The sequence below is a fragment of the Myxine glutinosa genome, chromosome 8 (assembly GCF_964187855.1).
Source record: "Myxine glutinosa chromosome 8, kmMyxGlut1.1, whole genome shotgun sequence".
Lineage (NCBI taxonomy): Eukaryota > Metazoa > Chordata > Myxini > Myxiniformes > Myxinidae > Myxine > Myxine glutinosa.
This window is the reverse complement of record NC_136268.1, coordinates 1335046-1360470: the sequence shown is the minus strand read 5'-3', so window position 1 is coordinate 1360470 and position 25425 is coordinate 1335046. Positions and strand designations below refer to the sequence as shown.

At 48.0% G+C, this 25425-nt stretch overlaps 1 protein-coding gene across 1 annotated transcript in view; it reads right to left on the bottom strand.

The window, feature by feature from the left end:
• LOC137433081 (ATP-binding cassette sub-family C member 9) overlaps positions 1-25425 on the bottom strand; it is a 221312-nt gene that overhangs the window by 133168 nt on the left and 62719 nt on the right. The window contains exons 3-7 of the mRNA XM_078782848.1: positions 13738-13879; positions 7598-7719; positions 5643-5809; positions 4946-5188; positions 4471-4659 (exon numbers count right to left, since the gene is read on the bottom strand). Of these exons, the coding sequence (XP_078638974.1) occupies positions 4471-4659; positions 4946-5188; positions 5643-5809; positions 7598-7719; positions 13738-13879 (863 nt within the window). The remainder of the gene's footprint in view (positions 1-4470; positions 4660-4945; positions 5189-5642; positions 5810-7597; positions 7720-13737; positions 13880-25425) is intronic.

The following is a 25425-nucleotide window of genomic DNA, read 5'->3' as shown; positions in this document are numbered from 1 at the left end:
CTGTGTTACAATATGAATGCCAACAGACTGTGTTACAATATGAATGCCAAAAGACTGTGTTACAATATGAATGCCAACAGACTGTGTTACAATATGAATGCCAACAGACTGTGTTACAATATGAATGCCAACAGACTGTGTTACAATATGAATGCCAAAAGACTATGTTACAATATGAATGCCAAAAGACTGTGTTACAATATGAATGCCAACAGACTGTGTTACAATATGAATGCTAAAAGACTGTGATACAATATGAATGCCAAAAGACGATGATACAATATGAATGCCAACAGACTATGTTACAATATGAATGTCAAAAGACTGTGTTACAATATGAATGCAAAAAGACTGTGTTACAATATGAATGCCAAAAGACTGTGTTACAATATGAATGCCAAAAGACTATGTTACAATATGAATGCCAACAGACTGTGTTACAATATGAATGCCAAAAGACTGTGTTACAATATGAATGCCAACAGACTATGTTACAATATGAATGCCAAAAGACTGTGTTACAATATGAACGCCAAAAGACTGTGTTACAATATGAACACCAAAAGACTGTGTTACAATATGAACGCCAAAAGACTGTGTTACAATATGAACGCCAAAAGACTGTGTTACAATATGAACACCGAAAGACTGTTAAAATATGAACGCCAAAAGACTGTGTTACAATATGAACGCCAAAATACTGTGTTAGAATACGAACGCCAAAAGACTGTGTTACAATATGAACACCGAAAGACGGTGTTACAATATGAACGCCAAAAGACTGTGTTACAATATGAACACCGAAAGACTGTGTTAAAATATGAATGCCAAAAGACTGTGTTACAATATGAACGCCAAAAGACTGTGTTACAATATGAACGCCAAAAGACTGTGTTACAATATGAACGCCAAAAGTCTGTGTTAAAATATGAACGCCAAAAGACTGTGTTACAATATGAATGCCAAAAGTCTGTGTTACAATATGAATGCCAAAAGTCTGTGTTACAATATGAATGCCAAAAGACTGTGTTACAATATGAATGCCAAAAGACTGTGTTAAAATATGAATGCCAAAAGTCTGTGTTACAATATGAATGCCAAAAGACTGTGTTACAATATGAACGCCAAAAGACTGTGTTACAATATGAATGCCAAAAGACTGTGTTAAAATATGAATGCCAAAAGTCTGTGTTACAATATGAATGCCAAAAGACTGTGTTACAATATGAATGCCAAAAGACTGTGTTACAATATGAACGCCAAAAGACTGTGTTACAATATGAACGCCAAAAGTCTGTGTTACAATATGAATGCCAACAGACTGTGTTACAATATGGATGCCATGACTATCTGCACATTTAACTAGAAACATATTTATATGGAAATGAAGGTTCCGAATGAAGGAACCAAATAAATATTTTAGATTCAAAAAAGCAAACCACTTACCTGAACAACACGCTGAGCTTTAATGAAGCAACCCTAAATATAACCACAAGACTCCTTGAACACAAATCATAATCCTCATGCATACAGATGGCAAACTGAATACAATATTTACGTGCAAATGTGATTCTATTGTATTTTTATTCCAGGGCACGTATTATAATATCGTTTCTGAAGATTATTTTGTTCAATTTAACCTTTGCCTTTTTTTGGTCCACATTCGCTTGTACACAACAAAAACAAACAACAGGCATTTTAAGGCCATTTTCCCTGCTGGAGCAAGCCTTGCGGGCTTTTTTAATATATTTTTTGTATACAAGATCGAGGCTCGTGTAAGAGCGAACATTAATCAAAAAAAATACAAACTGACACATAAAACATAAGATAAAGGGAGCGGGGGACAAGATGGGGAGAGAGAGGGAAGCACACAAGCACAACATTTGAGAGAACAGACATCGGGAGATCTGTGGGAGGGAGAGGGCTTGGGGGGAGGATGCACGGGAAGGAGGGGGGGTGGGAGAGGTACAAAACACATGGACACTGCTCGGACTTCCAGGAAAGAAGTCGTAATTTCAAAAAAGTGGATCTGGGGTGAATTAACAGGGGTAGGAAAGAAAAGATCAAGGTTTTGGATGGGGGGAAGACAAGAGATGGTGATATAATAACTATAGATGATGATATAGATGGTGATATAAGTGATACAAAACATAGTATAATTGTTGTTTTTCACATGTGTGAGCTGCTGAAATAGCAACAGTAGTTTTTTTTATTTAATTTTTTTTAACATAAACAGCCATTTCCTACCATTGGTCATATTTACACCTTTCTTTTTTTACACGGCTCCATGACAATCTTCTCCATTTTGCCCTATTTTCTGCATCTCCCCTTGTGAACCCCCTTCCCCGCATTTCTTCTTCCACCACCTTCAGCCAAGTCTTCATATTTTCTATCTAGTTTCTATTTCCAAGTATGCAGAGTTGATTTTGAGAATGCAATTTGAAACGAAAACGGCACTCGGTAGAGCGCGTACCTCCACCAGGCTGAACAGTTGACATTTTGTATCCCACTGATAGGCCAGATCTGCATCCGTACCTGAACCAAATTCAAATCGGATTGTTCTTCTCACTTAGCCAACTCATCCACCAAGGTTTGTCATAATCTGTCCACAACTTTTTTTTAAATATCATGCTACATATAGTTTTTGACCCTATCTCTCAATGGTGAAGAATCACTTTAAAAATTCTCGTATCCGGACCCGGATCTTCACCAAAATAGACTCAATTCGTCCTCGTCACACACCCAACCTGTCCACCGGGTTTTGTCTGAATCCGTCAATAACTTTTTGAGAAATCGTGGTCACAGAGAGACAAACAGACAGACAGGGGTGAAAACCCAGCTGCCATCCACCTTCAGTGGCAAGGTAATAAATCACAGAGAGGGATATTGAGGGCCAAGCAAAGGGTCCACCACAACCGATTCATTTGATGGAGAATGCTGAATCAAGGCATTGAAAAACGGCTCGTTCACGAAAAAGACAAGAAAATGAAATTTAATTGAAAGGGAAGATGTAAAGGTTGAGTTCTGTTTTTCTCCATGCATGGCTTGCGGACTCCCTCTCTGGTCGTAGTAAACGTGTGGCCCTGAATGGGTTTTTCTCATCTCCCCTTCCTGTACAGGCTGCAGTTCCCCAAGGCAGTGTTCTGGGCCCTGTGCTTTTTCTGGTCTTAATAAATGATCTCTCTGACTCTCTTGAAAATCTTCTCTATCTCTTTGCTGATGATTCCGCTCTCTGCTGCTCCATTCCTCATCCCTCAGATCGGCAGTCTGCAGCCTCCTCACTCTCTGCAGACCTGGACAAAATCACAGACTGGTCAAACACGTGGAACATGTCTTTCAATCCTGACAAATCTCACACTCTTACTACGTCTCTCCGAAAGGGTCGTCTGGAAAACCCTCCCATCTACTTTCTCAACAATCCAATAATTTCTGTCACACAAGCTTTTGGGTCTCACTATCTGCCATGATCTTTCCTGGGAAAACCACATTTCCAAGCTGGCCTACAAAGCCAGTCACCGACTGGGCATGCTCCGTCGTGCGAAGTCCTTCCTCGGCACACCTGAGCTCCTCACCACATACAAGGCTTTCATCCGCAGCTCAATGGAGTACTGTTCTCCCCTCTGGGCTGGTGCTCCTGCCTCACACTTAGCTCGGCTTCACGCTGTTGAAACCAAAGCTTTCAGAATCATTGGAATGTCCCACGATAAAGTTGATTCTGAGGGCCTTTCACTCACTCACCACAGGCAGGTTGGTGGTCTTTCTGTGTTCTGCCGACTCCTCTCCGGCCTTGCTCCTCCAGCTCTATCTGTGCTCTGTCCCCCAAATATTCCTACAGGTCGCACAAGATCTGCCAGCAACCCTCTTCCAGTGAAATTGCCAAAATCTCGGCTCTCTGCTCACCTTCACTCTTTCATTCCTCTTTACTCCCACCTCTGGAACAAACTTCCTCACTCTCCTCAATGCCACTCTCCTCCCTCCAGGTCTTTAATGCAGCTGTTCACCACCATCTCTTATCTTCCCCCATCCAAAACCTTGATCTTTTCTACCCCCGTTAATTCACCCCAGATCCACTTTTTTGAAATTCCGACTTCTTTACTGGAAGTCCGAGCAGTGTCCATGTGTTTTTATTACCTCTCCCACCCCCCCCCCTCCCCATGCCTCCGCCCCCCCCCCCCCGAGCGCTCTCCCTCCCACAGATCTCCTGATGTCCCTGCTCTCCATCTCTTGTCTCCCGCTCCCTTTATCATATGTTTTATGTGGCAATTCGTCTTTTTTGTGATCAATGCTCTTACACGAGCCTCAATCTTGTATACAAAAAAAAACAAAAAACCTTCAAACATTACCTGCTCCATATAACTTTCAACTGGAAAGTTATGTCTGCTTGTTGTATCAATAAATTAAAATCTATTTCAGGGGACACCCTGTATATAGAGATGACCACGTGAAGATATTAATGAAATGCAGACTTACTGGCTTGTCCTGTGCATCACTGTGGTGGCTCAGGTGGAACACGATCCCAGAGATGCAGAGCGGTCCAGCGAAGCTCAGCAAATCTGACAAGTACCGATAGGTGCTGCTCAGCAGGATGGGACGTCCAAACGCCTTGTACATGGAGCGCCAGATTGACGGCGTTTGCCGGTTGTCGTCTGCCGCTGAACTCTGGGTAGCAAATCAAAGGCAGCATCAAGTGAGACTGGAATGAAATCGTTGTACAAGTCTGATTGCAGTTTTTTTTAAGGTAAGTATGTAATGATCCACCACGACCCCTGTAAATTTTCATGCTACTGATGAAAGAAAGAAAATTCTGGAAAGAAAAACAAACAAACGTTATATTCATCCATCCTGGAGCAGCTTCCTCAACTGGCATAAATGTGGAGCACTCCAAAATGTTTAGTACGACTCCAAATAATGGAATTATGGCGTGCATTGGAAAAGGAATTTCCACCTTCTGCTCTTCGTAGGCATCCCGGAAACGAATGTAGTTGGTCAGAGCCCGCATAGCGATGGGCAGCTTGCCGATGGTCTTGAGATCGATGGGCCTGCGATGGGCACTCTTGATGAACGAATTCATCCACCAGTACGTGGCCTTTGAGAGAAGGTTGACGAATGGTTGCAGAAACCGCACACCCAGGTCCTGCAGGTCCTCTGGTGGCTTCACTTTCATGGGGTTACGGAAGCCCACGTATTTCTGACAGAAAAACAACATGGCTGCCAAGGAACACGTGTGCGAGCATTTTATATCATTCTATACTCGAATCCTCAACTTTTTTGTGAAGAGGTGGAAGTTTTAGTTTAATAGTTCTTGTAATTTATGCTGGAATCCCATTATATACGTAAATCCTACTGCATCATTACTTTATGGGAAATTATGGTTTCTCACCCTAACCCTTTGTACCACCATGTTCCAACAGTAAATACACTTGGGCCTTGGAATCAGGCTAAGCCTGAGTCATTCAAAAGAGGAGTCCGTTGGATATTTTGGTTGTTCACTCTGCATTTTATCCATGGTTTGGAGATTATAATTATTGTAGATGAGCGTGGCGGATTTGTTTGGGTTAATATTAATGAGATTTTTTGGTAAACGTTTAAAGTTACAAGAGTGCTGCTCCGTGCCAGGTGCGTGTTGTGGCTGAGCAGCTTACGCGCACACGGATGACGTTGATCTCGACCATGAGGAGCAGACTGTAGAGAAGAACGAGCAGGCCGGTGATGCAGAAGCGCAGATGCTTTGGCCCAACGCCATGCACGTAGAACTTGGCCAGCTTTATGCTCTTCATGCTGAATGCCAGGACCCAGTAGGCAAGAAGAGCTAAGGTAACCCACACACACACACACAATCAAGAGTTTATTTTGATAAAAAACAACAACAAAAAAACACCTGAGTTAACAAAGACTCGGAACATGGATGAATCAAGCAGAATACAATTCTTTTCTTTCACCAGTTTCTCGAACCAATCAATCAGGTGTCCAATGTGCTTTGGGAGTTAATTCTTTTCATGGTAAACAACGTAAGAGGGAGGAGAACATGGAAGAGAACATACGACGAAAGAGGGAGGAGAACATATAACAGAACATGCAACGTAAGAGGGAGGAGAACATATAACAGAACATACAACGTAAGAAGGAGGAGAACATAAAACAGAACATACAACGTAAGAGGGAGGAGAGCATATAACAGAACATACAACGTAAGAGGGAGGAGAACTTATAACAGAACATACAACGTAAGAAGGAGGAGAACATAAAACAGAACATACAACGTAAGAGGGAGGAGAGCATATAACAGAACATACAACGTAAGAGGGAGGAGAACATATAACAGAACATACAACATAAGAAGGAGGAGAACATAAAACAGAACATACAACGTAAGAAGGAGGAGAACATAAAACAGAACATACAACGTAAGAGGGAGGAGAGCATATAACATAACATACAATGTAAGAGGGAGGAGAACATATAACAGAACATACAACGTAAGAGGGAGGAGAACATAAAACGTAAGAGAGAGGAGAGCATATAACATAACATACAACGTAAGATGGAGGAGAACATATAACAGAACATACAACATAAGAGGGAGGAGAACATATAACAGAACATACAACATAAGAGGGAGGAGAACATATAACAGAACATGCAACGTAAGAGGGAGGAGAACATATAACAGAACATACAACGTAAGAAGGAGGAGAACATAAAACAGAACATACAACGTAAGAGGGAGGAGAGCATATAACATAACATACAATGTAAGAGGGAGGAGAACATATAACAGAACATACAACGTAAGAGGGAGGAGAACATAAAACGTAAGAGGGAGGAGAGCATATAACATAACATACAACGTAAGATGGAGGAGAACATATAACAGAACATACAACATAAGAGGGAGGAGAACATATAACAGAACATACAACATAAGAGGGAGCAGAACATATAACAGAACATACAACATAAGAGGGAGGAGAACATATAACAGGACATACAACATAAGAGGGAGGAGAACATATAACACAACATACAATGTAAGAGGGAGGAGAACATATAACAGAACATACAATGTAAGATGGAGGAGAACATATAATAGAACATACAACATAAGAGGGAGGAGAACATATAACAGAACATACAACATAAGAGGGAGGAGAACATATAACAGAACATACAACATAAGAGGGAGGAGAACATACAACAGAACATACAACATAAGAGGGAGGAGAACATATAACAGAACATACAACATAAGAGGGAGGAGAACATATAACAGAACATACAACATAAGAGGGAGGAGAACATATAACAGAACATACAACATAAGAGGGAGGAGAACATATAAGAAGAATTACAAGTGAAAACAACAATACGAGCAGCAATGTTAACCTGAACGAGAGCAGCTTGCTCTGCGTCAACTTCAAATGCTTCAAACATGAATGAGACAGAAGGAACATTGGCTCGAAGGAAGAGGAGCCGAAGAGCACGTAGCTGGATGCAAGGAAAGGTTATGGAAAACACAGAAGTTGGCACACAAATCCCAAAGGTTATTGCGCAGCCAGATCTCCGAGCCCATTGTGATGCATCTTTACCCCAAACTCACCGAGTAACAGTTTGGGGAAGTTTGACGTCTCGATGTTCTGGTAGTAAACAATCGACATCATGGCAGCGACGAAGGCCATGGTGGCAGGCATGTAGAGGTGCAGGTGTCTTGACTCCATATATCTGCGTGCACACACAGAGTCTTGGCGGTGATTGAACTTACCAGCACTGATGGGGAATAAAACATCAATTTCTGTTGGGCAAGATTACACGACAGGACATAACTATTCATGATGTGCATGTCGTGGGAACGTTTAGCCATGGTACACGCAAAAAAGGATCATGTCGGTCACCTGAGAATACAAGGTAGCCATTTTAAATTGGATTGTACATTTTGCAAACATTTCTACATCTGCTCAAAATGTGCAAACCCATTGGGCGAGCTCCATGGATGACAGAATATGGATCTCAATTCGGTTTTCCTTGTTTACCAATGTCCATTTTATCCAAAAAGCATCGACGTCGCATGCACGAATACTAACCATCTGCCCTCCAACTTAACCCCTTGCACATTCCCCCTCCTCCATGCATAAACGCCTGGCCATGACTCGTCAAGAAAAGCATCCCCCTTCCTCCCCCTGCACAAGCCTCCTTGCATTTCCTACCAAACAGCAACCCCAGGAAGCGAACGCGCGTCAAATGCAGATCCGGATTGCCTATCGTGCACCTTAAATTGTAAAATGGCTCTGCGTGCTTGGCACATCCTTCCCCAGTGCAATCATTCCCATTAGGCCTCGTCTTGGCACCGCATGCGATACCCAACCCTAACCCAAACCCGAACCCTAGCCCGGACCCTAATCTTAACCCGTACTCTAACCCTAACAACCCTAACCCGAACCCTAACCCTAACCTTAACCCTAAGTCATATCATCATGTCATAGAGACCCACAAGATGTTTGAAAAGCAATTGCGTTTCCAACCTGTGCTCGTTTATTTAACGATGCCAGTAAAGCGCGGCGTTACGCGCGCTGCTTGTGAGCAAGGAGGAAGCGGACAAGCGGTAACATATAAACGTCTTTATTGTAAGACTACACTGTAACACTGTACTCCTCCGGGCTGGTCGCCCGGGGTATATCATGAGGCCACGCCTACCCCTCGGGCGTGGCCACCGCCCACTTGGTGCGTGGAATGATGTCACCACGCCAGTGGGCTTTTGTGTCCGCCACACGCGCCCCCCCAGAATTCCCGCGCACCTGGAGGGCCAGTTTGCGGGGCAGACGAATGACCCGGCCGAAGCGCCCCCTGGCGATCGGCGGCGTCCGGGGTGCAGGGATGCCAGGTGGGATGCCCCTGGCTGCTCCTGGGATGGGTGCAGGACCGGGGGGCGGCGTGGCGGCGGGGCTGGGCGGTGCCGGGGGTCCGCCCGCAGGAGGGCGGCCCCGACGTGGGGGTCGGGCCACTGGCGGTGGATGGTCCACATCGAGGTGGGCCGGCTTGAGGCGGTCTACCGAAACGCGGTCAGGAGTACCGCCGATGTCCAGGGTGAAGTGCTTCGCCCCGGTCTCCAGCACGCGGAAAGGCCCGTCGTACGGGGGCCGCAGTGGTGTCCGATGGGCATCGTGGCGGACGAAGACGTACTCCGCCGTGCGAAGCTCCGGGGCGACGTGCGTCGGTGGGTGCCCGTGGCATGCCGTTGGCACCGGGGCGAACCTCTGGCCGGTCTCTTGCAGAGCGGAGCGCTGCTGTGCCGCGGACCATGGTGCCGTGGAGTCGGGGAGGAACTCGCCCGGCACCCGCAGCGGTTGCCCGAAGACCAACTCCGCCGCGGATGCGCGCAGGTCCTCCTTGGGCGCCGTCCGGAGGCCCAGCAGGACCCAGGGGAGCCTGTCGACCCAGCCGCCGTCGCGGAGGGTGGCACGGAGCGCGGCCTTCAATGAGCGGTGAAATCGCTCACACAGGCCGTTAGCCTGGGGGTGGTAGGCCGTGGTTCGGTGCAGCCGGACCCCGAGCCCCTGCGCAACCGCCCCCCAGAGCTCCGAGGTGAACTGGGGGCCGCGGTCGGATGAGATGTCTGAGGGGGCGCCGAACCGGGCGACCCAGGTGGCGATGAAAGCCTGCGCGACATCGGCCGCCGTTGTGGACGCCAACGGCACGGCCTCCGGCCACCGGGTGGTGCGGTCCACCATGGTGAGGACGTGGGTGAAACCCCGCGAGGGGGGCAGAGGTCCCACCAGGTCCACGTGGACGTGGTCAAACCGGCGTTCCGGCACCGTGAACGGGGCCAACGGGGCCTGGGTGTGCCGGTGCACCTTGGCGCGCTGGCACGCGAGGCATGTCCTGGCCCAGCCGCGGACGGCCTTCCGGAGGCCATGCCAGACGAACTTGTCGGCGATCAGCCTTTGGGAGGCCCTCGCGCCCGGGTGGGACAGGCCGTGGATGGCGTCAAACACCTGGCGCTGCCAGCCCGCGGGCACAATGGGGCGGGGACGCCCGAGGGAGACGTCGCACAAGAGGGCCGCGCCCGCGCCGTCGAACGGCACCTCGGTGACGCGGAGGCCCGTGACGGCGGTCCGCAAGGCCTGGACGTCGGGGTCAGCGGCCTGGTCCGCTGCCATCCGGGCATAGTCGATGCCGAGGTGGACTGCGTGGGCGACGGCCCGGGAAAGGCAATCCGCCACCGGGTTGTCCTTCCCCGCGACGTGCTGGATGTCCGTCGTGTACTCGGACACGGCCGAGAGGTGACGCTGCTGCCGGGCCGACCACGGCTCGGTGACCTTGCCCATCGCGAAGATCAGCGGCTTGTGGTCGACGAAGGCAGTGAACGCCCGGCCCTCGAGCAGATGGCGGAAGTGCCTGACCGCCAAGTGAAGTCCGAGCAACTCGCGGTCGAAGGTACTGTAACGGCGTTCGGGCGGGCGAAGCTGCCGGCTAAAGAACGCCAGCGGTTGCCAAGCTCCACGCACCCATTGCTCGTGCACCGCGCCCACCGCGTAGTCCGAGGCATCGGTGGTGAGGGCGATCGGTGCATCGGGCGCCGGGTGCGCGAGCATGGTGGCGTCAGCCAAGGCGAGCTTCGCGCCCGTGAACGCCGTGTCCATCTGCTCGGTCCAGGTAACGTCGCCTTTGCCCGGCTTACCTCGGAGAGCTTCGTGCAGGGGGCGCAGGAGCTGGGCGATACGGGGCAGGAACCGATGGTAAAAGTTCACCATGCCCAGGAACTCCTGCAGCCCTCTGATCGTGCGGGGGCGCGGAAACCCCTTCACCGCCTCCACCTTGGCCGGCAGGGGGACGGCTCCGTGCCTGGTGACACGGTGCCCCAGAAAATCGATTGTGGCGGCGCCGAACCGGCACTTTGCGGGGTTCACAATCAGGCCATGCTGGCCCAGGCGTTCGAAGAGCGTGCGGAGGTGGCGTAGGTGCTCTTCGCGGGACGCGCTGGCGACGAGGATATCGTCCAGGTAGACGTAGACAAAATCCAAGTCGCGCAGGACGCTGTCCATCAGTCGCTGGAACGCCTGAGCCGCATTCTTCAGACCGAAGGGCATGCGCAGGAACTCGAAGAGTCCGAATGGCGTGATGACCGCCGTCTTCGGGACGTCCTCCGGCCTGACGGGGACCTGATGGTAGCCGCGTATGAGGTCCACCTTCGAGAAGAAGGACCTGCCCGCCAAACGGGCGGAAAAGTCCTGAATGTGGGGGACGGGGTAGCGGTCGGGAGTCGTGGCGTCATTGAGACGGCGATAGTCCCCGCACGGTCGCCATCCCCCGCCGGGCTTCGGCACGATGTGCAGCGGCGACGCCCAAGCGCTCTCTGAGCGCCGAACGATGCCGAGTCGCTCCAGCGTAGCGAACTCCGCTTTTGCCACCGCCAGCTTCGTCGGCTCGAGGCGGCGTGCCCGGGCGTAGACCGGTGGCCCGACGGTGGGGATGTGATGGGCCACCCCGTGCTTGACGGCCCCCGCCGAGAAGGTGGGCCGCGTGAGGGCCGGGAAGCCGGCGAGGAGGCGGGTGAATGCGTCCGCTGCCGGAAGCGTACAGACCAACGTGGCCGGAACCGAATCGTTCGGCAAGCCGCTTGGCAAGCCGCTCGTTGAGCTGGGCAACGCACATGCGAGCGAGCTGAACGTCTCGGCCTGGACAAGCCGTCTGTGCTTGACGTCGACCAGGAGCCCATTAGCACACAGGAAGTCCGCGCCAAGCAGTGCCATGGGCACGTCGGCGGTGACGAACGTCCATCGGAAAACCTGCCCTCCAAACCGCAGAGAGAGGCAGCGTTTTCCGTACGTACGGATGGGCGTCCCGTTCGCGGCAAGCAGCGCGGGGCCCCCACCCGCGGCGTGCTTGTCTGACGTGCCGGCGGGAATGACACTCACCTGTGCTCCCGTGTCGCACAGGTAACGGCGCCCGGAGAAGGTGTCCGTTATGAACAGCAGGCTGCTCGAACGGCCGGCGCTCATCGCCACAATTGAGCGCCGGCCCGGGCGTTTCCCGACCCGTTGAAGGAGCACGGCGGATGACACCGCCGAGCTTCGTGGCCGAACCTGGCGTGGAACCAGCACCAGGTGGTGGAGCTGGAGGAGCGCGGCTGGCTCCGCCAGGCCGGTGGAGTCGACGGGTTTCCCCGCGGTGGCGGTTTTCGCCGCGGCGGTGGGCGGGGCGTGGCGGCGTTCACGAGGTGCGTATCAGCATGCTGCTGAAACTCAGCGTGCTGTAGAAGATGATGCTGTGGAACAGCAGCGTCGAAGGCCGTGACGGCCACGCCAACGCTCGCCCGCGTGTCCGAAGCGGCGAAGTACTTGTCCGCCTCGGCCGCCAATGCTCGGGGTTCCGTTAGCCCGGTCCCGGCCAACGCGAGGCGAACCTGCGCTGGAAGTTGGCGACGGAAAAGCGCCCGGAATAGCGAACCGGGGGCTTCGTCGCCCAACAGTGACAGCATATGGTCCATTCGGACCGACGGGCGCGTCTCACCGAGCTCGGGGAGATCCAGGAGGCGATCGGCCCGTGCGTCGTCCGTGAGGCTGAACGTGGCTAGGAGTAGCCGCTTGAGTGCCTCGTACTTGTGGCCGTCCGGTGGGTGGCGAAGGACGGACACAACTCGAGCGGCCGTGCCGGGCCCGAGGGAGGCGACGACGTGGCAGTAGCGCGTGTCATCGCCGGTGAGGTGCCGAAGCTGAAATTGGGCTTCGGCCTGGACGAACCAGACTTCGGCCTGAGCCTCCCAAAATTCCGGAAGTTTGACGAAGGCGGCCATGGCGATGGCGTCGCGTGTGGAAGGATCGCTCCGGCAGATCCAACGTCGAGGGTCACCAGTAAAGCGCGGCGTTACGCGCGCTGCTTGTGAGCAAGGAGGAAGCGGACAAGCGGTAACATATAAACGTCTTTATTGTAAGACTACACTGTAACACTGTACTCCTCCGGGCTGGTCGCCCGGGGTATATCATGAGGCCACGCCTACCCCTCGGGCGTGGCCACCGCCCACTTGGTGCGTGGAATGATGTCACCACGCCAGTGGGCTTTTGTGTCCGCCACACCAGCAGATCTTTCTCAGCAAACCTTGATGACTCAATTAAATGGCCCAGGCTCACTAGTCGAGGCCTTCATCAGAGGTGGGCTGCTAGGCCTGATATAAATGCTATATGTCGCCCAGTGAAAAGCTCACATCTCATCTGCTCAAATCCTTTTCAACCTCTCTCTTCTCTTCTGCCTATTCAGTGAACTTAAAACGTGCCAAAGAATCATTAGCATAACCATAGGCCTAAAAAGGCATCTTTTATTTTGCTTTGACTCAACATGTATACATTCGTCACCTGATTGGCTGGACTTCATCCTATCAAACGTCGCTACTTTGAGAAAGGAACCGCCCTTAGTAGGGTTCTCTGATTCATAACTCCGTATTTTTCCAATGAGTTTGGATATTTTACCCCTGCTTCAACAACTGTGTTGGATTGAGGTGCCTTGTGAAATGATTGGAACGTGTCATTGCAACTTGAAGAGGTAACACAAGGTGTGTCTGCAAACGTATGGAGGAAACTGCACAGTGTACCTCACATGAGACCAATAAAGATGAGAGATGATTCAGATGAAGATTCAGATGAGACTTGGATCAATAAAGTTTGTGCAGTGCTTCAGCATTGCCAAACTAGACAACACATCAATTCACTCATTCCACTCGTGGCTACAAGGAGGAAGCGCGGCTCTTACCCATCAGATTGAATGCCCTCCGCAATCTCACAAACGTGCACAAAGAGCAGGGCAAAAGTAAGAATCCAGCGCAGGTTGTGCCCTGGAAAGTGCAGCCATGTGTTGTGGTGTATCTGGACTTTGGAACTTTGGCTGCCCCAGCCTGCACACAGACATCCAAGACACACACACACATACACATACACTCATAACCTATTCAAACACCGACAAGACAAACCTGTCACCAAGCGCTAAACCTGTACATACTAGTACTTAGTGCACTGAATTTTAAAAAATCAGTAGAAAACAAAATATCACCAGTGATCTCCAAGAGGTGGTGCACTAAATTTCCAATGTGTGTGTGTATATATATGTATATTGAAGGAACTGCGCTCCAACGCGAGTCGAAAGAATTGACGCGACCAAAGACGGAATTCGTCCGAGTTGCTTTATTGAAACAAAACAGCTCAGGTATTCTGACAAGCCCGTTTTTCGGGCAACAATATATATACACATTTATGTCGGCAAGTATGCCCGGCAAAAGCTATACCGGGCATGCCCGGGTATCAAGGGCGAGCCTTGGAAAGGCGAGTCTGGACCTGCCCGGGCGTGTTTGGCTGCGGCCTGGCAAGTCGAGGCTGGGCGTGCCCGGGCGCTCTGGGCGAGCACTGGAAAGGCGATAGCGGGCATGCCCGGACGCTCTGGGCGAGCCCTGGAAAGGCGATAGCGGGCATGCCCGGACGCTCTGGGCGTGCCCTGGAAAGGCGATAGCGGGCATGCCCGGATGCTCTGGGCGAGCCCTGGAAAGGCGATAGCGGGCATGCCCGGACGCTCTGGGCGAGCCCTGGAAAGGCGAGAGCGGGCATGCCCGGGAAAGACGAGACCGGGCGTGCCCGGGAGGTTCGGGCGTGCCCGGGAACAGTGAGTCCGGGCATGCCCGGGAGAGGCGCGTCTGGCCGTGTTCTGGCCGGTGCAAGGCGATTATGTACATCCAGCGGTAACCGCTACACACGCCCCTCCAGAATCGACCTGCACCGGCAGGGTCAATTTAAGGGGGGTCCGGATGACCCGGCCGAAGCGACCCCTGGAGGGTCATGGGGAGGGGTCTGACGTGGTGGTGGGTGGTCGAGCGGGGGGAACTGTGGACGGGGGGCGGCCTCGCCGCGGAGGAAGGGCCAACCGTGGTGGTCGGTCGACGTCCATGTGCGCCGGTTTGAGGCGGTCCACAGAAATCCGGTCCGGCCGGCCGCCGAAGTCGACGATGAAAGACTTGTCGCCCCGTCGCAGGACCCGGAAGGGCCCGTCGTACGGCGGCCGGAGTGGCCCCCGGTGCGCGTCATGACGCACAAAGACGTACTCCGCTGTGCGAAGCGCCGGGGGGACGTAGGACTGGGGGCCACCGTGGCGGGACGTCGGCACGGGGGCAAATCGTCGGGCGGCCTCCTGGAGGTCCGAGCGCTGGCAAGCGGCGGACCAGGGACTGGTAGCGTCAGGCAAGAATTCGCCCGGGACGCGGAGTGGCTGGCCGTAGACGAGCTCGGCGGCGGACGCCTGGAGGTCTTCCTTGGGGGCCGTGCGAAGGCCCAAAAGGACCCACGGCAGCCGGTCGGCCCAACCGTCGTCCTGAAGGCCGGCCATGAGTGCGGCCTTCATGGAGCGGTGAAACCGCTCGCACAACCCATTGGCTTGGGGGTGGTAGGCCGTGGTGTGGTGCAGCGTGACCCCCAACGAACGGGCGACCGCGCCCCAAAGCTCAGACGTGAACTGTGGGCCGCGGTCGGATGAGATGTCCGCTGGTGCGCCGAAGCGCGCAACCCAGGTGGCGATGAACGCCTGCGCCACGTCGGCGGTGGTGGTGGAGGTGAGGGGCACGGCCTCCGGCCACCTGGTGGTCCTGTCCACCATGGTGAGCAGGTGGGTGAACCCCCGCGAGGGGGGCAGGGGACCCACCAGGTCCACGTGGACGTGGTCGAAACGCCGTTCAGGCACGGCGAAAGGTGCCAGCGGGGCCTGGGTGTGGCGGTGGACCTTGGCTCGCTGGCAGGCCGTGCAGGCGTTGGCCCAGTCGCGGATGTTTCGTCGAAGGCCGTGCCAGACGAAACGCGCCGACACCAGCTTCTGAGAAGCTTTCCGGCCCGGGTGAGAAAGGCCGTGGATGGAGGCGAAGATGCGGCGCTGCCAGGAAACGGGCACGATGGGGCGAGGCTGGCCCTAGGAGACGTCGCAGAGCAGGACGGTGCCCGCGAAGGGGATGTCGGCCAGGCGGAGGCCCGTGTCCACCACGCGGAGTGCCTGCACCGAGGCGTCGGTGGTCTGGTCGGCCGCCATGAGCGTGAAGTCCACGCCGAGGTGGACCGCGTTCGCGCTGGCCCGCGAAAGGCAGTCGGCCACGGCGTTGTCTTTGCCGGCGACGTGCTGGATGTCCGTGGTGAACTCCGACACGGCGGAGAGGTGGCGCTGCTGGCGGGCCGACCACGGCTCCGTGACCTTAGCCATTGCGTAGACCAACGGCTTGTGGTCGACGAAAGCCGTGAACGGGCGGCCCTCCAGGAGGTGTCGGAAATGGCGAACGGCCAGGAATAGCCCGAGCAGCTCGCGGTCGAACGTGCTGTAGTTTAACTCGTTCGGCCGGAGTTGTCGGCTGAAAAAAGCGAGTGGCTGCCAAACCCCGTCCACCCATTGCTCATGGACGGCGCCCACCGCGTAGTTGGAGGCGTCCGTAGTGAGGGCGATGGGCGCGTTGAGCACCGGGTGAGCCAGCAGCGTTGCGTCGGCGAGGGCCCGTTTGGCAATGGCGAAGGCCGCGTCCATGGCCGCGGACCAAACAATGTCATGCTTGGCCGGCTTGCCCCGGAGGGCCTCGTAAAGGGGCCGCATGAGCTGAGCAGCGCGGGGCACGAATCGGTGATAAAAATTCACCATGCCGAGGAACTCTTGGAGGGCCTTGATGGAACGGGGATGCGGGAACGTGGTGATGGCCTCGACCTTGGCCGGCAGCGGCACGGCCCCGGTCTTGGTGATGCAGTGGCCCAAAAAGTCAACGGTCGTCGCGCCGAAGTGGCATTTGACCGGGTTGACAATTAAGCCGTGCTCGCTGAGGCGACCGAACAGTGTTCGGAGGTGGAGGAGGTGCTCGGCGCGGGACGTGCTGGCGACGAGGATGTCGTCCAGATAGACGAAAAGATACGGCAGGTCGCGCAGCACGCCGTCCATCAAGCGCTGGAACGCCTGGGCCGCGTTCTTGAGGCCAAACGGCATCCGCAAAAATTCGAACAGGCCGAACGGCGTGATGACGGCCGTCTTCGGGACGTCGGCCGCCCGGACAGGTACCTGGTGGTAGCCCCGTATCAGGTCAATTTTCGAAAAGATGACCCGTCCCGCCAAACGGGCGGAAAAGTCCTGAATATGCGGGATCGGGTACCTGTCGGGGGTGGTAGCGTCATTGAGACGGCGGTAGTCCCCACACGGGCGCCATCCACCCCCCTGGCTTTGGCACGATGTGCAGTGGCGAGGCCCACGCGCTATCGGAGCGCCGCACGATGCCGAGGTTCTCCAACGCGTCGAATTCGGCCTTTGCCACGGCGAGCTTGGCTGGGTCGAGGCGGCGGGCCCTGGCGTAGACCGGCGGGCCCGTAGTGGGTATGTGGTGCTCGATCCCGTGCCGCACCGCGACGGCCGAAAACGTCGGCCGCGTGAGGGCCGGGAATTCCATGAGCAGGCGAGCGAACTCGTTCGTTGCCGGGAGGGCGCACGCCAGTTCGGTCGGCGCAGAGCTGCTCATTGTGCACGCCAGGGAGCTGAAGGTTTCGGCGTGGACAAGGCGACGTCGTTTGACGTCGACCAGCAGCCCGTGCGCGCAGAGGAAGTCGGCGCCCAGCAAAGCCACGGGGACGCTGGCGGTAACAAAAGTCCATTGAAAGCGCTGGCTGCCGAAGCAGAGGGTGACGACGCGTGGGCCGAAAGTGCGTATGGCCGAGCCATTAGCAGCGACCAAAGAGGGGCCGCAAACTGCGTCCAGCCTGTCCTGCTCGGAGGCAGGTATGACGCTCAGTTGGGCGCCGGTGTCGCACAGGAAACGCCGTCCAGACGCTTTGTCCCGAATAAACAGCAAGTAGCCCGAGTGGCCGGCGCTCATGGCTGGGAATGAACGCCGGCCCGGCCGTTTCCCGACCTGCCGAAAGTGCACGGGGGCCGGCACGTCCGAGCCTTGTGTCCGAACCTGGCGTGGTAATAACACCACGCCCGGTCAGGTGGAGGCCCCGGCCGTCGTGTCGGAAGCGGGCGGTGCGGCGTGGCGGCCGCCAGTTGCACCGGCAGTTCGGCCTCCAACCGCGCAGGGCGCTCGGGCGTCGTGGGCGTCGTCTCGGACGGCGGCGGGCTCCAGGTAACCGCGCCGATGTGCTGGCCCGCCGAGGAGATCTTATCGGCTTCCCTGGCGAGGGCGCGGGAATCCGTGATCAACGTGCCAGCCAGGGCGAGGCGTACCGGGTTAGGCAGCTGACGGAGGAACAGCTCCCGGAACAGGAATGCCGGAGAGTGCTCGCCGAGCAACGAGAGCATATAGTCCATGCGCTCGGACGGGCGCGTGTCGCCGAGCTCGGGCAGGTCAAGCAGGCGCCGTGTGCGTGCTGCCGGTGAGAGGGCGAAAGCGCCGAGGAGGAGCGTCTTCAGCGCGTCGTATTTGTCAGCAGCCGGCGGGTGCTGGAGCCTGGAGGAGGCTCAAGGCGCGGGCCGCGGTGGTGGAACCGAGCAGCCGCCACAACATGGTGGAAGCGGATGTCGTCCGCGGTGATGCCTCGCAGGGCGAACTGGGAGTCCGCCTGGGCGAACCAAACAGCCGCGTGAGTCTCCCAGAAGGTAGGCAGTTTAAGCGTCACTGCCGTATCCATGTCGGTAGGTCACCAATGAAGGAACTGCGCTCCAACGCGAGTCGAAAGAATTGACGCGACCAAAGACGGAATTCGTCCGAGTTGCTTTATTGAAACAAAACAGCTCAGGTATTCTGACAAGCCCGTTTTTCGGGCAACAATATATATACACATTTATGTCGGGAAGTTTGCCCGGCAAAAGCTATACCGGGCATGCCCGGGTATCAAGGGCGAGCCTTGGAAAGGCGAGTCTGGACCTGCCCGGGCGTGTTTGGCTGCGGCCTGGCAAGTCGAGGCTGGGCGTGCCCGGGCGCTCTGGGCGAGCACTGGAAAGGCGATAGCGGGCATGCCCGGACGCTCTGGGCGAGCCCTGGAAAGGCGATAGCGGGCATGCCCGGACGCTCTGGGCGTGCCCTGGAAAGGTGAGAGCGGGCATGCCCGGACGCTCTGGGCGAGCCCTGGAAAGGCGATAGCGGGCATGCCCGGACGCTCTGGGCGAGCCCTGGAAAGGCGAGAGCGGGCATGCCCGGGAAAGACGAGACCGGGCGTGCCCGGGAGGTTCGGGCGTGCCCGGGAACAGTGAGTCCGGGCATGCCCGGGAGAGGCGCGTCTGGCCGTGTTCTGGCCGGTGCAAGGCGATTATGTACATCCAGCGGTAACCGCTACAATATATATATATATATATATATATATATATATATATATATATATATATATATATATATATATATATATATATTATATATATATATATATATATATATATATAAAGGAGGAGTGTCTGTGTGTGTGTCTGTCTGGATGTCCGCTTGTAACTCAAGAACTATACATCGGAGAAAAGTTTTAGACACAGATTCGGAATCGGCATAAAATCCCGGTGGTTTTAGGCTACGTTTTATTTTAATATGAATGGTTTTAAAAAACCGCGCCAGCTGCAATTCCATGGTGTAGTTTGTGGCGGCGCTAGACGTTCGGGGTGTATTACAATGGTTTGTCGGGTTTGCCTGTGGGTCCAGAATAGCTCCCATTTCCTTATGTTCTTCCACTTTTATTTTGATTCTTCTGTTACAACGCCTTCCTTATCTACCTTATATCCCCCCGACGAGGCCTCTACATAATTTCATGCGGCAGAATTTCGTGCATTTTGAGTGAAAGAAGTGAGACGAAGTTGTAGGAGGAAGAAGAGGCGCGGTCACTGTGGAGGCCCTCGATCGTGAGTGGAAATGGCGGGAATTGCGTTTGTATCGCAAAGTAAAGGATCTGCATTCATTTCTGAACTTGCATTGGTGGATTGTTATACATCTGCATTATTTTTCATAAAAAAACATTATGTTGAACTTGAAGGCTCCAAGCACGGACTATATATATAGCCCTCATTGAGGTAAAAATAAAGGTAAAAAGCCTGCTATCGCTTGCCAAGCTAGCCGTTCCCCCCTCCCCCTCCCCTCCCCCCACTCCCCCCCTCTGCCTCCCACTCCCCTCCCCCCCCCCCCCCTAGTTCGAAAGTGTAATTCTAAAGTGTAATTCGAAAGTGTAGTTCTAAAGTGTAGTTCTAAAGTGTAGTTCTAAAGTGTAGTTCTAAAGTGTAGTTCTAAAGTGTAATTCTAAAGTGTAATTCGAAAGTGTAGTTCTCAAGTGTAGTTCTAAAGTGTAGTTCTAAAGTGTAGTTCTAAAGTGTAGTTCTAAAGTGTAGTTCTAAAGTGCAGTTCTAAAGTGTAGTTCTAAAGTGTAGTTCTAAAGTGTAGTTCTAAAGTGTAATTCTAAAGTGTAATTCTAAAGTGTAATTCTAAAGTGTAGTTTTAAAGTGTAATTCTAAAGTGTAGTTCTAAAGTGTAATTCTAAAGGGTAATTCTAAAGTGTAGTTCTGAAGTGTAGTTCTAAAGTGTAATTCTAAAGTGTAATTCTAAAGTGTAATTCTAAAGTGTAGTTCTAAAGTGTAGTTCTAAAGTGTAATTCTAAAGTGTAATTCTAAAGTGTAATTCTAAAGTGTAGTTTTAAAGTGTAATTCTAAAGTGTAGTTCTAAAGTGTAATTCTAAAGTGTAATTCTAAAGTGTAGTTTTAAAGTGTAATTCTAAAGTGTAGTTCTAAAGTGTAATTCTAAAGGGTAATTGTGAAGTGTAGTTCTAAAGTGTAATTCTAAAGTGTAATTCTAAAGTGTAATTCTAAAGTGTAGTTTTAAAGTGTAATTCTAAAGTGTAGTTCTAAAGTGTAATTCTAAAGTGTAGTTTTAAAGCGTAATTCTAAAGTGTAGTTCTAAAGTGTAATTCTAAAGTGTAATTCTAAAGTGTAGTTCTAAAGGGTAATTCTAAAGTGTAATTCTAAAGTGTAATTCTAAAGTGTAGTTCTAAAGTGTAATTCTAAAGTGTAATTCTAAAGTGTAATTCTAAAGTGTAATTCTAAAGTGTAATTCTAAAGTGTAATTCTAAAGTGTAGTTCTAAAGGGTAATTCTAAAGTGTAATTCTAAAGTGTAATTCTAAAGTGTAATTCTAAAGTGTAGTTCTAAAGTGTAATTCTAAAGGGTAATTTTGAAGTGTAGTTCTAAAGTGTAATTCTAAAGTGTAGTTCTAAAGTGTAGTTCTAAAGTGTAATCCTAAAGTGTAGTTCTAAAGTGTAATTCTAAAGTGTAATTCTAAAGTGTAATTCTAAAGTGTAGTTCTGAAGTGTAGTTCTAAAGTGTAATTCTAAAGTGTAATTCTAAAGTGTAATTCTAAAGTGTAGTTCTAAAGTGTAGTTCTAAAGTGTAATTCTAAAGTGTAGTTCTAAAGTGTAATTCTAAAGTGTAATTCTAAAGTGTAATTCTAAAGTGTAGTTCTGAAGTGTAATTCTAAAGTGTAGTTCTAAAGTGTAGTTCTAAAGTGTAATTCTAAAGTGTAATTCTAAAGTGTAATTCTAAAGTGTAATTCTAAAGTGTAATTCTAAAGTGTAGTTCTGAAGTGTAATTCTAAAGTGTAATTCTAAAGTGTAATTCTAAAGTGTAATTCTAAAGTGTAATTCTAAAGTGTAATTCTAAAGTGTAATTCTAAAGTGTAATTCTAAAGTGTAATTCTAAAGTGTAATTCTAAAGTGTAATTCTAAAGTGTAGTTCTGAAGTGTAATTCTAAAGTGTAATTCTAAAGTGTAGTTCTGAAGTGTAATTCTAAAGTGTAATTCTAAAGTGTAATTCTAAAGTGTAGTTCTAAAGTGTAATTTTAAAGGGTAATTTTAAAGTGTAATTCTAAAGTGTAATTCTAAAGTGTAATTCTAAAGTGTAATTCTAAAGTGTAATTCTAAAGGGTAATTCTAAAGTGTAATTCTAAAGTGTAATTCTAAAGTGTAGTTCTAAAGTGTAGTTCTAAAGTGTAATCCTAAAGTGTAGTTCTAAAGTGTAATTCTAAAGTGTAATTCTAAAGTGTAATTCTAAAGTGTAGTTCTGAAGTGTAGTTCTAAAGTGTAATTCTAAAGTGTAATTCTAAAGTGTAATTCTAAAGTGTAATTCTAAAGTGTAATTCTAAAGTGTAATTCTAAAGTGTAGTTCTGAAGTGTAATTCTAAAGTGTAATTCTAAAGTGTAGTTCTGAAGTGTAATTCTAAAGTGTAATTCTAAAGTGTAATTCTAAAGTGTAGTTCTAAAGTGTAATTCTAAAGGGTAATTTTAAAGTGTAATTCTAAAGTGTAATTCTAAAGTGTAATTCTAAAGTGTAGTTCTAAAGTGTAATTCTAAAGGGTAATTCTAAAGTGTAATTCTAAAGTGTAATTCTAAAGTGTAGTTCTAAAGTGTAGTTCTAAAGTGTAATCCTAAAGTGTAGTTCTAAAGTGTAATTCTAAAGTGTAATTCTAAAGTGTAATTCTAAAGTGTAGTTCTGAAGTGTAGTTCTAAAGTGTAATTCTAAAGTGTAATTCTAAAGTGTAATTCTAAAGTGTAGTTCTAAAGTGTAGTTCTAAAGTGTAATTCTAAAGTGTAGTTCTAAAGTGTAATTCTAAAGTGTAATTCTAAAGTGTAATTCTAAAGTGTAGTTCTGAAGTGTAATTCTAAAGTGTAGTTCTAAAGTGTAGTTCTAAAGTGTAATTCTAAAGTGTAATTCTAAAGTGTAATTCTAAAGTGTAATTCTAAAGTGTAATTCTAAAGTGTAGTTCTGAAGTGTAATTCTAAAGTGTAATTCTAAAGTGTAATTCTAAAGTGTAATTCTAAAGTGTAATTCTAAAGTGTAATTCTAAAGTGTAATTCTAAAGTGTAATTCTAAAGTGTAATTCTAAAGTGTAATTCTAAAGTGTAGTTCTGAAGTGTAATTCTAAAGTGTAATTCTAAAGTGTAGTTCTGAAGTGTAATTCTAAAGTGTAATTCTAAAGTGTAATTCTAAAGTGTAGTTCTAAAGTGTAATTCTAAAGGGTAATTTTAAAGTGTAATTCTAAAGTGTAATTCTAAAGTGTAATTCTAAAGTGTAATTCTAAAGTGTAATTCTAAAGTGTAATTCTAAAGTGTAATTCTAAAGTGTAATTCTAAAGTGTAATTCTAAAGTGTAGTTCTGAAGTGTAATTCTAAAGGGTAATTTTAAAGTGTAATTCTAAAGTGTAATTCTAAAGTGTAATTCTAAAGGGTAATTCTAAAGTGTAATTCTAAAGTGTAATTCTAAAGTGTAATTCTAAAGTGTAATTCTAAAGTGTAATTCTAAAGTGTAATTCTAAAGTGTAGTTCTGAAGTGTAATTCTAAAGTGTAATTCTAAAGTGTAATTCTAAAGTGTAGTTCTAAAGTGTAATTCTAAAGTGTAATTCTAAAGTGTAATTCTAAAGTGTAATTCTAAAGTGTAATTCTAAAGTGTAATTCTAAAGTGTAATTCTAAAGTGTAATTCTAAAGTGTAATTCTAAAGTGTAGTTCTGAAGTGTAATTCTAAAGGGTAATTTTAAAGTGTAATTCTAAAGTGTAATTCTAAAGTGTAATTCTAAAGGGTAATTCTAAAGTGTAATTCTAAAGTGTAATTCTAAAGTGTAATTCTAAAGTGTAATTCTAAAGTGTAATTCTAAAGTGTAATTCTAAAGTGTAGTTCTGAAGTGTAATTCTAAAGTGTAATTCTAAAGTGTAATTCTAAAGTGTAGTTCTAAAGTGTAATTCTAAAGGGTAATTTTAAAGTGTAATTCTAAAGTGTAATTCTAAAGTGTAATTCTAAAGTGTAATTCTAAAGTGTAATTCTAAAGGGTAATTCTAAAGTGTAGTTCTAAAGTGTAATTCTAAAGCATAGTTCTAAAGGGTAATTCTAAAGTGTAATTCTAAAGTGTAATTCTAAAGTGTAATTCTAAAGTGTAATTCTAAAGTGTAGTTCTAAAGTGTAATTCTAAAGTGTAATTCTAAAGTGTAATTCTAAAGTGTAATTCTAAAGTGTAATTCTAAAGGGTAATTCTAAAGGGTAATTCTAAAGTGTAATTCTAAAGTGTAATTCTAAAGTGTAATTCTAAAGTGTAATTCTAAAGTGTAATTCTAAAGTGTAATTCTAAAGTGTAATTCTAAAGTGTAATTCTAAAGTGTAATTCTAAAGTGTAATTCTAAAGTGTAATTCTAAAGGGTAATTCTAAAGTGTAATTCTAAAGTGTAATTCTAAAGTGTAATTCTAAAGTGTAATTCTAAAGTGTAATTCTAAAGTGTAATTCTAAAGTGTAATTCTAAAGTGTAATTCTAAAGTGTAATTCTAAAGTGTAATTCTAAAGTGTAGTTCTAAAGTGTAATTCTAAAGTGTAATTCTAAAGGGTAATTCTAAAGTGTAATTCTAAAGTGTAATTCTAAAGTGTAATTCTAAAGTGTAATTCTAAAGTGTAATTCTAAAGTGTAATTCTAAAGTGTAATTCTAAAGTGTAATTCTAAAGTGTAGTTCTAAAGTGTAATTCTAAAGTGTAGTTCTAAAGGGTAATTCTAAAGTGTAATTCTAAAGTGTAATTCTAAAGGGTAATTCTAAAGTGTAATTCTAAAGTGTAATTCTAAAGGGTAATTCTAAAGTGTAATTCTAAAGTGTAATTCTAAAGTGTAATTCTAAAGTGTAATTCTAAAGTGTAATTCTAAAGTGTAATTCTAAAGTGTAATTCTAAAGGGTAATTCTAAAGTGTAATTCTAAAGTGTAATTCTAAAGTGTAATTCTAAAGGGTAATTCTAAAGTGTAATTCTAAAGTGTAATTCTAAAGTGTAATTCTAAAGTGTAATTCTAAAGTGTAGTTCTAAAGTGTAATTCTAAAGGGTAATTCTAAAGTGTAATTCTAAAGTGTAATTCCAAAGTGTAGTTCTAAAGTGTAATTCTAAAGTGTAGTTCTAAAGTGTAATTCTAAAGTGTAATTCTAAAGTGTAATTCTAAAGGGTAATTCTAAAGTGTAATTCTAAAGTGTAATTCTAAAGGGTAATTCTAAAGTGTAATTCTAAAGTGTAATTCTAAAGTGTAATTCTAAAGTGTAATTCTAAAGTGTAATTCTAAAGTGTAATTCTAAAGTGTAATTCTAAAGTGTAATTCTAAAGTGTAATTCTAAAGTGTAATTCTAAAGTGTAATTCTAAAGTGTAATTCTAAAGGGTAATTCTAAAGTGTAATTCTAAAGTGTAATTCTAAAGTGTAGTTCTAAAGTGTAATTCTAAAGGGTAATTCTAAAGTGTAGTTCTAAAGTGTAATTCTAAAGTGTAGTTCTAAAGTGTAATTCTAAAGTGTAGTTCTAAAGTGTAATTCTAAAGTGTAGTTCTAAAGGGTAATTCTAAAGTGTAGTTCTAAAGTGTAGTTCTAAAGTGTAATTCTAAAGGGTAATTCTAAAGTGTAATTCTAAAGTGTAATTCTAAAGGGTAATTCTAAAGTGTAATTCTAAAGTGTAATTCTAAAGTGTAATTCTAAAGTGTAA